Source organism: Rattus norvegicus, chromosome 20, assembly GCF_021556685.1.
Source record: "Rattus norvegicus strain SHRSP/BbbUtx chromosome 20, alternate assembly SHRSP_T2T, whole genome shotgun sequence".
In the NCBI taxonomy this organism is placed as follows: Eukaryota; Metazoa; Chordata; class Mammalia; order Rodentia; family Muridae; genus Rattus; species Rattus norvegicus.
The window spans coordinates 30672930-30685797 of record NC_141553.1 but is presented as its reverse complement, the minus strand read 5'-3'; the positions used below and the strand labels follow the sequence as shown (position 1 = coordinate 30685797).

The window sequence follows — 12868 nt, the reverse complement described above, 5'->3', positions numbered from 1 at the left end:
CTGAGTGGTTTCATTTGTAGGGAACTACAGGGCTGTCAAATTCAGAGAGGAAGGACAGTGGCTTGGGGGGGGGGAGCAGGGAGGAGCAGGGAGGAGCAGGGATGGGGAGTTGGTTAATGGGTCCACAGTTTCCATTTAGGCTAACACTGTGCTAGAAAGGATGTGGGTTAACTGCAACATGAATACTCTGTGCTCCTGAACTGTACACTTCAAAATGGCTAACGGGGGGTTGGGGATTTAGCTCAGTGGTAGAGCACTTGCCTAGCAAGCACAAGGCCCTGGGTTCGGTCCCCAGCTCTGAAAAAAAGAAAAGAAAAAAAATGGCTAACGGGGAAGTTTGTACACTGGGTGTATTCTAACACACGTACAAAGAAACAAGCCAGCCCCCAACATTCACAGGCTCTTCTACAGCATGGACTGGGGCCTGTCAGCATTCAGACCAAGTCTGTGGGCAGGCAGGTGCTGCCTCCGCTCTTACTCAAGTAAGGACAAGGACACATTCATGGAGATTGCCACCCGTGTCAGGTGTGCTGCCTTTTGGCAATCATGAACTCTCAGAGCAGGGCTTTTGGGGAAACTAAAGCAGAGACCCGGGTGGACAGGATTTCTGAGGAGAGCTGTGATTTTGTCCCTGGGAGGCCATGCTGAAGGCCAAGGCAGAGAGCAAGTCTGCAACTCCCACAGCTCCCCGGGGTCACAGGGACAGGGTTGACATGGTCCTTGCTCAAGCCTATTTTTAGAGCCCAGAGTCACAAGTCTTCCCAGTAAACAGCCAGCAATTCTCAGGCCACTGTGCAGTGTGTGTGATACTCGAACAGCACCAACATTGAGGACCTTGCAGAGTACCAGCTCAGACCACATCTTGCCTGTTCACACCAATCACTCCCAGCCTCCCAGACCAAGCAGCACCTTGAGGGTGCTTGGCAGTTTCCCCAGCATACGACAGCTCTGGCTGGAAGTCACAAGGTCAACACAATGGAGCCGGTTTCCTCCCCTGACCCCAGTACTCAAATTCATTCCTTGGCGTTCCTTTTCATATTAGACAGGAAGTTTCAGGCTCTCCACCCTGCCATGCCCATCTTCTCTGAAAGGCAGAATACGGTTCAAGCTATCCGAGCCAAGCCTAGTCCAAACACTGCTGTTTGTGGCCCTGTGACCCTGGCCCTACTGGGCCTCGGTCGCTTTGCAAAATGGCAAGAACATTTTATAAGTCAGATGACGGTGTTCACAGACATGCTTGGACATGTATGACCAACCGTGAGGTGGTTTCTTCTGCCACCGTGGCCATTGCTGATGACAGACCTGCAATAGTAAAGAGCCAAACAGAGCGTGTTACGGAGCGCAGAGCCCTGGGTCCTGGAAATGTTTCCCTTCTGTTAATTCCTAAAAATTCTGACAACTGTGGTAATAGAGGTAAGAACGTGTCCAGTTAAGTGAACCTTTGTGAAGCTGCAGGAGAAATCGGCAGGGGCAAGCCTCACCTCCTGGGGAGAAGCTTTACTCAGCCAAGGTGGTTGTGTGGTTCCTTGGATGAGAGCCAGGGTGCGAGCATCTGTCAAGATGATTGCAGACACACTGGGTGAGAGCTGGGGTGCATGCAGGCTCTCCTGCTCTCTTCAGCTTTTAGGGTTTGTAAGTCATGCTCGCCCTGTGGAAGGGTTTCTGTTTGTCTTGCAGGGGCCTTGCCACTTCCCAACTCACCAACTCCTCCTTCCCAGTAAGCAAGGGAGGAATGCTGGGACAAAGGTTCATGCTCACAGGCCCAGTAAGATATTTCCAGAGGAGAGTGTTGGCATTGTACCATCTTCCTTTCCCTCTTGCCTGCCACCCATGAGCTGTTGGTACTGCCAGAAGCTCTGCCTGGCTTTAGGGTGGTGGAGGTAGGGGAGGGGAGCCTCCCTTAGGTTCATCCCAGAGCGCCCTGAAATCTAAAGGGGCTCCCTAGGGTTCTTCTTGTAGCTGCTCAGTTGTGACGTGCTGAAGTGGCTATGGTCCCAGACACCTCCTGGAATAAAACAGACCAAAACACTGACGCTGGTAAGAGGAGATCTTGGAAAGGGCCAAGGGGAGCTGCCTCAGTCACACAGCACAGGGAACTCCATCACAGGGGCTCAGTGTGTAGACAGAGGTCACCTCTTCCTAACCACCCAGTGACACATTCACCTGGAGAGACCATTGGTGTGGATACCATAGAGACTCACTGGAGCCTGGGTTAGGTGGGATTCCCAACGGTGAGACTTGTCACCTCTCCCTGGGTCTCGATGCCTCACTGTCTCATTTTTTATCAAGGAGGCATCTTGGCACCCTCTTCTAATACTGCTATTGTGCGTGGGCATCTTAGTTAAGGGTCAGGGCCACAGGACTACTGGCCCTCCCTTCTCTGGACCACCTCAAATGTTCCAGGCCGGGATGGTGAGGGGCATGTGGTTGCAGCCTGGCCCTTCCCCCGGGCCATCCTGATGGGCCACACGCCCATTTCGCAGTGGCAGCCGGCCAGGCCCTGGGACCCCGCTGCTGGGGCCAGACTCTGATGGCAGGCCGGAGTCGCTGGGTTGCACGTCCACCACCACCCGCCTGCGCAGGAGGCGGTTGGGCCGCTCCGAGTAGGCTTGCTTGTGGGCGGCCCAGGGAGGCCAGCAGAGCTGTGCACGGAAGGCAGCCTGGAAGCCGCGGCGGAAGTTCTCGTTGAAGTAGCCGTAGATGATGGGGTTGGCGCTGCTGTGGAAGAAGGCCAGCCAGTGTGCCAAGGGGAAGGCGTAGACCGACAGCAGGTGCAGTTGCAGCTCGCTCAGCTCCCCATAGTCGATGAGCAGCAGCAGCACCCAGAGTGGCAGCCAGGACAACGTGAAGAAGAGCGCCACCATGACCAGCATGTGCACCACGCGGGCCCTACGGCGCGAAGTGCGGCCACCCTCGGCCACCGCCTCCTCCGTGTCGCGCGCAGGACCGGGGGCCTGGCATAGCTTGCGCGCGATGCGCACGTACATCACTACGATGAGCGCCAGCGGCACCAGGTAGATGTGCGCGAAGAGCACCGCGGTGTAGACCTTGCGCATGCCCTTCTCGGGCCAGGCCTCCCAGCACGAGTAGAGCGGGTAGGAGCGGTTACGAGCATCCAGCATGAAGTGATGCTCCTCTCGGGTGACTGTCAGAGTGACCGCCGAGGGACACATGATGAGCAGCGCCAGAGCCCAGATCACCGCGATGGTGAACAGCGCCTTCCGAAGGGTCAGCTTCTCGCGGAAAGGGTGCACGATGCAGCGGAACCTGCAGCCGGGGTTGGGGGTTGGGAGGAGAAACAGAGGAGTCTGGGAGGGTCTCTGGAGGCCTGGTTAGGGGCTGCTGGAAGAGGACACCTGACATTCATCACTACACTTAGGCAGCGTCGGGGGACAGCTTAGACACTAATCAGGTTAATTTACAAGTAAATTGGTTTGTCTTTTGCGAAGGAAGCAGCTCAGTCGGCTAAATTGTTCAGGCACCCAGGCTGGATTTAGGTGGATTTAGTGGAGTAGGTGGAAGGAGGTACAGCCTCTCATTAGAGGCTTAGATCTTTATTTTAGGACTAGTTAGCTGGCAGTGTTAAGTGTTCAACCCAGGACAAACCTTCCAGGTTCCTATTTACCATATCAAAGCGGACCTGGCCTCCAGGTTCTCCAGCAACTCTAGGTTGCTACCTGTTACTGGTTTGGTTGGCATACCCCACCCTCTACCGTGAACTCTCCAACCCGGGAACTGGGCTGCCGGTCCCGCAAAGGCTCTTCCCTACACAACCCAGACAATTTGGCTACCTACCTTTCTTTTGCACAGCCTCTTGGCTGTTGTCCTTCGTTCCTCTCTCTCCCTTCCCCTCCCCCTCTCCCCACATGATTCCAGATCATGGCCACTCTGGACTCTCCCAGATACATCTGCCTCTGGCAGTTCTCAGCCACATATCCATAATTAACCTTCTCCTCCATCGTACCTAGGTGCAGTCACGGCCTTTCCTTTTCTTTCTTTTTCTTTTATTCAGTAGGAGGCACCACAGCCAGTGTGTGGGGAACATTCCGTGCTTGGGAAACCTGACTAGGCAAATATACAATTGTTTTTCAAAACACATTTGTTTAGTGCTTAGTTCTCCCTCTCCCTCGCCTAGCCCTTTCTCCCTCTCCACACAAAAGACAACTTGCGGGGGTTGGGGATTTGGCTCAGTGGTAGAGCGCTTGCCTAGCAAGCGCAAGGCCCTGGGTTCGGTCCCCAGCTCCGAAAAAAAGAAAAAAGAAAAAAAAAAAAAAAAAAAAGAAGACAACTTGCAACAGCCAGCAATCTCTTTCTACCGTGTGGTCCTAGTGATTGAATTCAGGTCAAGAGTCGCGGAGGCGACAACAGCTTTATCTCCTGAGCCACTTCACCAGGGCAACACCAGGTAACAGGTGCGATTTTAAGCTGTTATAGATTCCCCTGAAAACCTCAGGAGCTGGGACTGGGGGGGCGGATGAGTGGTGGAGAATATTGACAGGCCACCACCCCTGGGTCATCTTAACCATTATACTGAAGTGAGAAAAACAATTTGCTAGATCCTGACTGGCCTTCCTGCTAAAGCTAAAACTGAAACTGAGGTCAGCCAGACTCTCAGGCACAGATAGTAAGGGCACTCAACTGTGCCCTGTTCTTATTAAAAATTCATATCTAGAGGCTGGAGAGAGATGGCTTAGCGGTTAAGAGCTCTGACTGCTCTTCCAGACATGCTGAGTTCAATTCCCAGCAACCACATGGTGGCTCACAACCATCTGTCATGGGATCCGACGCCCTCTTTTGGTGTGTCTGAAGACAGCAACAGTGTACTTATATATAATAAATAAATCTTTTTTAAAGAAAAAGTTTGGGCTGGAGAGATGGCTCAGTGGTTAAGAGCACTGACTGCTCTTCCAGAGGTCCTGAGCTCAATTCCCAGCAACCACATGGTGGCTCACAACCATCTATAATGAGATCTGATGCCCTCTTCTGGTGTGTCTGAAAACAGCTACAGTGCACATATATACAATAAATAAATAATTCTTTTAAAAAAAAAAAAGAAAGAAAAAGTTTATATCTTGTCATGCTTGCTAACAACTATCACGATGAAGAGGACAAAAGCCATCTCCAGCCGTCCTGGTCCCTGGGGAAAGAGGCTCCTGCTCAAGCCACACTGAACTAAATGAGGAGCAGGGGTGGGGTCACCGCTGTGTGTTCTGGGAAGGAGAGCTTACGCTTAACATGGCCACACGTACAGAACATTCATCATCCAGAGTAATTCTCTTTTTTTTTTTTTTCTTTTTTTTCAGAGCTGGGGACCGAACCCAGGGCCTTGCGCTTGCTAGGCAAGCACTCTACCACTGAGCTAAATCCCCAACCCCGTAATTCTCTTTTTTAAAGTTCCCCTCTCACCCCACCCCTTTCCCTTCTCCCTTTCTTTCTTTTTTTCTTTTTTTTTTTTTAGTAATTATTAATCTAGTAGACTCTGCTAGAGGCCGAGGCTGAGTGACCAGAAGTGATGACATGGAGACTAAGTAAAGCCGGGATTTTCAGGAACCAGCAGGTAGATGGGATAAAGAAACAGAAAAAGACCTTCCTTTCCAGCGATGCCAAGCCCATCTGTAGTCAGGCCCCTCTAGCTCTGGTACCCAGGGCTCAAACAGAGGAGAGGTAGAACTCCTGATGCCCAGGATGCAGACTGCTTTGAGCTTCTAGCAGACCCCAGAAATGACTATGAGACCTTGTTGGGAGGGACCTCACCTCCCAGAGTGAGGGAGCGCAGGGATGGGGTGCTATTCTCAGCAGATCTGTCCCTACGGCCTTCCACCTAGCCCAATGTCGCAGGTATCACCTCTCTCAGTGCCAGCCTCAGAATTACCCAGAATTACCCAGGGAAGTCACTCACCTTTCCACAGCGATGGCCACCAGTGTGAAAACCGATGCAGACACGGACATGCCCTGCACCAAGCCGCTCATCTTGCATGTGGCGTTGTCAAAAGGCCAACCTGTAATGACAGAGGTCCCCACAGGGTGAAAGTTCCTATTCAACAAAACACAGGGCAACAGCCACATAGCCAAGGCCTCCTGAGAATGTGGGTCATTCTTCCTTGTGCTGTGAGGGGTTATGAGGTCTCAGTGACCGTGACCGAGGAGCCAACCATTCCACTAATGGGAACACTGCTTTTAGGAAGATGGCCTTCAGCTGACAGCTGATTGTGTCTATGACCTTCAGGTCATCTAGCCCTGCCTGATATCTGGAGCCTGTTATCTAGCCCAGGAGGGAGGCCATTCCTTCCTGGAATTAACCTCCCTCAAAGAAGCCCAATTATTATCCTGTTATTATCATATCTACGGAATGCATATTATTATCACACTCATATACTGAAGTGGACCGAACAGACAGACAAACAGGCTGAGAACAAACAAAGCTACCAATAAGGGAAGAGGTTGTACATTAAAATGCATTTTCTGATATCAGACTGGAATCTGAAGTGTTAGCATGGACCATAGTTTCTGAAATACAGGCTAGACACAGGAGTAAAGACGTAGCTGGGTGTGGTGACACATGTCTTTAATCTCAGCATTTGGGAAACATTCCAGGCCAGCCTGGGCTACATAGTGAGTTCCAGGATAGCCAAGGCTACATAGTGAGACCCAGTTTCAAAAAAAAAAAAAAAGTGTCAAAGAACTCTGTGGCAATTTGTATGCATTTCCCAGCTCTGTCCCTTCAGTGTCTAAAATCAAGACAGTCTAATACTGATAGGCACCCCTGGAAGTCGGACCTTTGCTTATAAATATTATATTTCTTGGCCTGTGGAAATGGCTCAGCAGCTAAGACAACTTGAAGCTCTTGAAGAGGATGCTGCTTCAGTCCCCAGCACCCACATGGTGGCTCACAGCATCCATAACTTTCTAGTTCCAGGAGCTCTGATGTCCTCCTCTGTCCTCTGTGGGCATCGTGCACATGGTACACGAGCATACATGCAGGCAAAACACTCACGTGCATAAAATAGAAATAAACAGTATACTCCGATTGAAGGAAACAAGGCTTTTAAAAGAACTAGTTAATTCCAGGGCTGGTGTAAGAAAAACGTGAGATGATCTAGAACATTCTGTAGAACTAGGGAGTAAGGAAATACTCCAAACATCATGGTAGTATGTAGGAAGGACACAGAAGCCAGCCGCAGTGAGCTTCCAATAGCCAGACCTAGAGCAGTTGAAGCAACAAAATAAACAATTGTGTTGGATTAAAAGCCAGGAAGCAGAGATCCAATTAGTAAGTACAGAGGATGTGGATGTCATTAAGGGGGAACAGGATGGGAAGCTCTGCTGTGGGCGGCAACAGTACGAAGTTGGCACAGAAATCTAACGAGCCATGACAATTGCATGGTCTCAGAGATCACCCTGTAGGGTACCTCATAATTAGAGAGGGGGAAGTGCTGGCTTCGTAGCTGAGAGGCAGCACTTACCTGAGCAATCAAGCAAAAGGTTCTGTGCTAATCTGAGCCTTGCCCCATGGATCCACGCTGCTCTCCCCTGAATGGCTATACCGAATCTAATCAAGGTGTGGGGGGCAGAGGCAGCACGGGAGGAGTAAAGGTCTAAGTAAATGAATATTGGTTTGTTTTTTTTTTCTTTTTTCGGGGCTGGGGATCGAACCCAGGACCTTGCGCTTCCTAGGCAAGCGCTCTACCACTGAGCTAAATCCCCAACCCCCATAAATGAATATTGTTGATGTGGGTGCAGCCATGTCTAGGCTTCAACGCCGCTTGGTATGTACCTGGTACATGAACATACATGCAACCAAAACACTCATGTGCATAAAGTAGAAATAAGTAGTATACTTCAAAGGAAACAAGGCTTTTTTTTTTTTTTTTTTTTTTTTTTTTTGGTTCTTTTTTCTTTTCGGAGCTGGGGACCGAACCCAGGGCCTTGTGCTTCCTAGGCAAGCGCTCTACCACTGAGCTAAATCCCCAACCCCGGAAACAGGGCTTTTAAAAGAACTAGTTAATTCCAGGGCTGATGTAAGAAAGATGTGAGGTGATCTAGAACCCACAAAGCCATTACCCATGGGCCAGGCTCAAGAAGAATGGCGGTATGATCCTCAAGAGTTAAGAGTATGATTTTTTTCCCTTTTCTCTTTCTCTCTTCCTTCCTCCCTCCCTCCCTCCCTCCCTCCCTTCCTTCCTTCCTTCATTCCTTCCTTCCTTCCTTTCTTTTTCGAGACAGGGGTTCTCCGTGTAGCCCTGGCTGTCCTGGAACTCACTCTATAATCCAGACTGGCCTTGGACTCAGAGATCTGCTTGCCTCTGCCTCCTTAGTGCTGGGATTAAACATATGTGCCACCAGGCTTGGTTCCAGAGCATTTATGACTGACTTTTATGTATGAAAAGACTAGCAACGTCTGCCGGGATATTTAGGATGTTTACAGCCTTGAGACTGCTCATTCGCACAGGCCTCCAACTGAGACTAGATACACACCCCCACCCCCACCCTGCCATTGCTGGACCCAAAGAGCATCTCACTGAGGTTCTGTGCTGCATCTGCAGTGCTAGAGAACCCAACCTGATCCCAGCTTCACTATACGCACATCTGGGGAAGTGGCTGTTTACCTCGACCCCTTAGTCAAGGATCCCAGGACCAATGTGAAGGTCCTGGCTGGCATCAGAGAAAACAACAGAAGAGCCCATATTGCAAATAATGGATCAGCAGCTCCCAAATGTGTGATGTCATGACCCGGCCCCTGTGGCAGATTGGAGGGAGGTAAGAAAACACTTCAGTGAGCTGGCCCTGACAGCACAGACTTTTTTTTTTTTTTTTTTTTTTTTTTTGGTTCTTTTTTTCGGAGCTGGGGACCAAACCCAGGCCCTTGCGCTTCCTAGGCAAGCGCTCTACCACTGAGCTAAATCCCCAACCCCGCAGCACAGACTTTTAATCCCAGCTATTCAGGTGGCTGAAGGAGGAAGATGTCAACCTCAGCTCCTATGCACACACTCACACACACATGAGAAATATACATGCATGCATGCATGCGTGTGCATACACACACACACACAAAAGTACAAATTAAAAAGAGGCCAAGGAGTTGGAGAAGTGGCTCAGTGGTTAAGAGGAGCACTTGCTGCTCTTGCAGTGCAGTGGACTGGAGTTCAATTCCCAGCACCCACAGTAGCAGCTCACGACCATCTGTAATAAGTCCAGGACTCTGGGATTTGATTCTGACCTCCATGGGTACCTACACATGTATGGTGCACAAACACGCCACACACGTGCGCACACACATATAAATGAGTAAGTTAATAAAGTGACTTTTTACTGTATGTGTATACATGTTTGCCTGCATATATGCCCATGTACTCTATGCATGCCTGGAGCCCTCAGAGCTGGACCAGGGCTTGAGACCTTTGCAGTAGAGTTCACTGGTGGGTGTGGGCCACCGTGAGATCTAGGAACCAAACTTGGGTCCTCTGCAAGAACAGCACATACTCTTAACCACTGAGCCATCTGTCCAGCCTCATATATCTTTTTTTTTTTTTAAAGAGGGCTGAGGATGTAGTTTAGTGATAAAGTGTGATTGAAGCCTAATTTCAGTCCCTAGCACTGGGGTCTGGAAGGAAGGAAGGAAACCATTAAAAGCAGCTGGAGAACCTAGGTCTGACCTTGGGCAAGACAAGTGGTTATAATCTTAATCCCGAACACCAGAAAGATCGAGACTAAACTCCCCACAGCAACATTCTGGAAATATTAAACTCCTAAATGTTAAAACCCTAAGAGCCAAAATTGAAAGCTTCAAATTGTGGAAGACTGTAGAGTGGAGGCTTCAAGCTGAGCTCCACAGAAGGAGTATCGGTGTGCCCAGGTTATCCCAGGATACCCACGTCATGTCAGGAAAGCAGGGTACCTGGAGACCTGGAAAGTCGTGGTTTTGGTTGTGACAGCAAGGATGTCTTCAGAAGAGACTATGAGCCTGAGTGTGTAAGGCAAGGAAGATTTACCTCACAGAGCACGCATGAGAGCTGAGCGTGGGGCATGGGCCTGTAATTACAATATTCCAGAGCTGGGGGAGCTCAAGTGCACCCTAGGCTACACCCAGGCATTCAAGGTCGCCTCCCGCTGCACCAAACCTTTGCTCAAAAACAACAAAAGAAGAACTGGCAATATGGCTCAGTAGTTAAGGGCGCTTGCCACATGACAAGTCTAAGTTCAATTTCCAAGACCCCCAGAGCGGAAGATGAGAAACTATGCCCCTTACCGCTATAAGCTGTCCTCTGACTTCTACATGTGTGTTAAGCTACATGCATTCCCCTGCCTCACAAAGTAACAGATGCACACACACACACACACACACACACACACACACACACACACACACACACACACACACACAGAGAGAGAGAGAGAGAGAGAGAGAGAATAAATGTCATTTTAAAACCTGAAAATAAGGGACTGGAGAGATGGCTCAGTGGTTAAGAACACTGACTGCTCTTCCAGAGGTCCTGAGTTCAATTCCCAGCAACCACATGGTGGCTCACAACCATCTGTAATGGGATCCGATGCCCCCTTCTGGCGTGCAGGTGTACGTGCAGATAAAGCACTTGCACATAAAATAAGTACATCTTCTTTAGAAATTGAAAATAAAAGAAACAAAAAGAAGCAGTTGCTGGGAAAGAGAGGAAGATATGCATTGCAGTCCAAGACAGGCAGCAGACGATTGATGATGCGGTTGCCATCCCTTGGTCATGACCTCTTTGTGGCTGTCTACAATAGAACCCTGAAGTACAACTTATCATATTTTCATAGGTTGAGACTTTTTGCTCTTTTTAAGTTTTGCTTCTATTTTACACTGTCAACCTTTAAAAAAAACAACCCAAAACAACTAGTTACGTTTTGCCTGCGTGTGTGTACTATATACATGTAGTACCTGATGTGGCCAGAAGAGGGAGCTAGAATGGTTCGAGGGGATCTGATGCTCCCCTCTAGTTTCTGCAGGCACCAGAGACACATGGGGTGCACATTTATACATCAAGCGAAATGCCTAAACACATAAAATAAGATAAAAAATAAAAATAGCAGGGCAGTGGTGGCAAATGTATGCATGCATACATACATACATACATACATACATACATACATACATACATACATACTAAAATAGGCCCTTTTAAAAAGTACCTAGCAACAAAGACTCCCTTCCGGCCTCAGAGTTGTCCTCTGGGAGGCCACAGATGTTGCCTGTCTTTCATGACTTTTTAAAAAAATTAATCTTATTTTTAAAAAAGATTTATTTATTATATATAACTACACTGTAGCTGTCTTCAGACACACCAGAAGAGGGCATCAGATCTCATGACAGATGGTTGGGAGCCACCATGTGGTTGCTGGGAACTGAACTCAGGACCTCTGGAAGAGCAGCCAGTGCTCTTACCGCTGAACTCCAGCCCAAGATTAATCTTATTTTTAACGTATTTATATATGTGTATATCTATCTGCGTATTTGTGTTTAGGTGTGTACACATGAGTGCAGGTACACATGGAGACCAGAGGTTAGATCTCCTGAACATGGAGCTAGTCATCTGTAAGCTAACCAGCATGGGTGCTAAGAACCCAACTCAGGTCCTCTGGAGAGCAGTATGAACTCTTAACCACTGAGCCGTCTCTAACCACTGAACCATCTCTAACCACTGAGCCATCTTTCTAACAACTGAACCATCTCTAACCACTGAGCCATCTTTCTAACAACTGAACCATCTCTAACCACTGAGCCATCTTTCTAACCCTGAACCATCTCTCCACCCCTTCTCTTTTTTAAAAAATTCACATTTAATATGCATGTGTGTGTGTGTGTGTGTGTGTGTGTGTGTGTGTGCATGCACACGCATGGAGGTCAGAGGACAACTTGCAGGAGTAGGTTCTTTCTTTTCACCGCATGGGACTCAGGGATGAAACTTGGAAAGCAGCGTGGTAACAAGCACTCACCTGCTCACCCATCTTGCCACCCACCATGTTTATCTGAGCTTGGAAACGGACTAAAATATGGGCCTGTTTCACACTGAAATTCTTTTCAACAAACAATAAAGCCCACTGGTTTTGGCGTACAGATCCACAGGTTAGAGGAACTCACGCAGCTGGGCAGCTCCCATGAAGATACAGAAATACTGCACCAGCCCTGGAAGCTTCCGCTCAATCCCTCATTACCGGACCCTCCCTCAATCTGATGAGTCTGTCAATTTGCTATCTCTAGGGACAGAAAATACGATTTGGCCTTTGAAAATGTCATGTAAATAATTATATCGTAAATACCCGTTTGAGACTTGTAGGCCAGAGTGGGTTAGACTGTCTGTGGGTGCTGGAATCAGGTTGTACAGTTTGTGTTTGGTATCTCTGAGGGCGGGGATCAGAACTCAACACAGAGTAAAGTCTCCACCATGCACACAGCCAGAAGCCTGTGCACGACTTCCCTTTAGGGTCCAGGAGCCTGCACACACTCAGGCTTCCCCTCCCTGGGCCTGAGTCATTACAGCCAATATAAAGAGGGAGTGGAGACCAGGCAGGAATCCCTAGAAGCTGGTGGGAACCCTGAGAGCTGGGGGATCTTCCCCCCTCAGACCTGTGTGGGTTCCACTGCTTGAGTCTCTAAACTCTGATGCTAAGACAGACAAGACAGGTTTATCATCAGAGACGAGTGTGTGACATTCTGACAACTGTGGGACTTTAGAGGCCATGGTCTCGTTCCATTTAAAGACCAGTGACTCAATCCCAGCTCAGTGGCCAACCAGTCCCTTGGCTGAGAGGCTCGGACTCTCCCAGCCACTGGGAACTCATTGACTACAGGACAAGAGCATCTTCTTATTTTTTTGGAGCTGAGGACTGAACC

At 49.1% G+C, this 12868-nt stretch overlaps 1 protein-coding gene across 2 annotated transcripts in view; it reads right to left on the bottom strand.

The window, feature by feature from the left end:
- The window catches only part of Npffr1 (neuropeptide FF receptor 1), a 33779-nt gene continuing 20911 nt past the window's right edge, over positions 1-12868 (bottom strand). The window contains exons 1-2 of one of the 2 annotated variants that reach the window (XM_087598270.1): positions 3965-4065; positions 1-3267 (exon numbers count right to left, since the gene is read on the bottom strand). In XM_087598270.1, the coding sequence (XP_087454396.1) occupies positions 2391-3173 (783 nt within the window). In that variant the 5' untranslated portion in view covers positions 3174-3267; positions 3965-4065 and the 3' untranslated portion in view covers positions 1-2390. Of the gene's footprint in view, positions 3268-3964; positions 4066-5899; positions 6000-12868 lie in introns of those variants that run through there. The other variant, NM_022291.2, reaches the window with a different exon arrangement.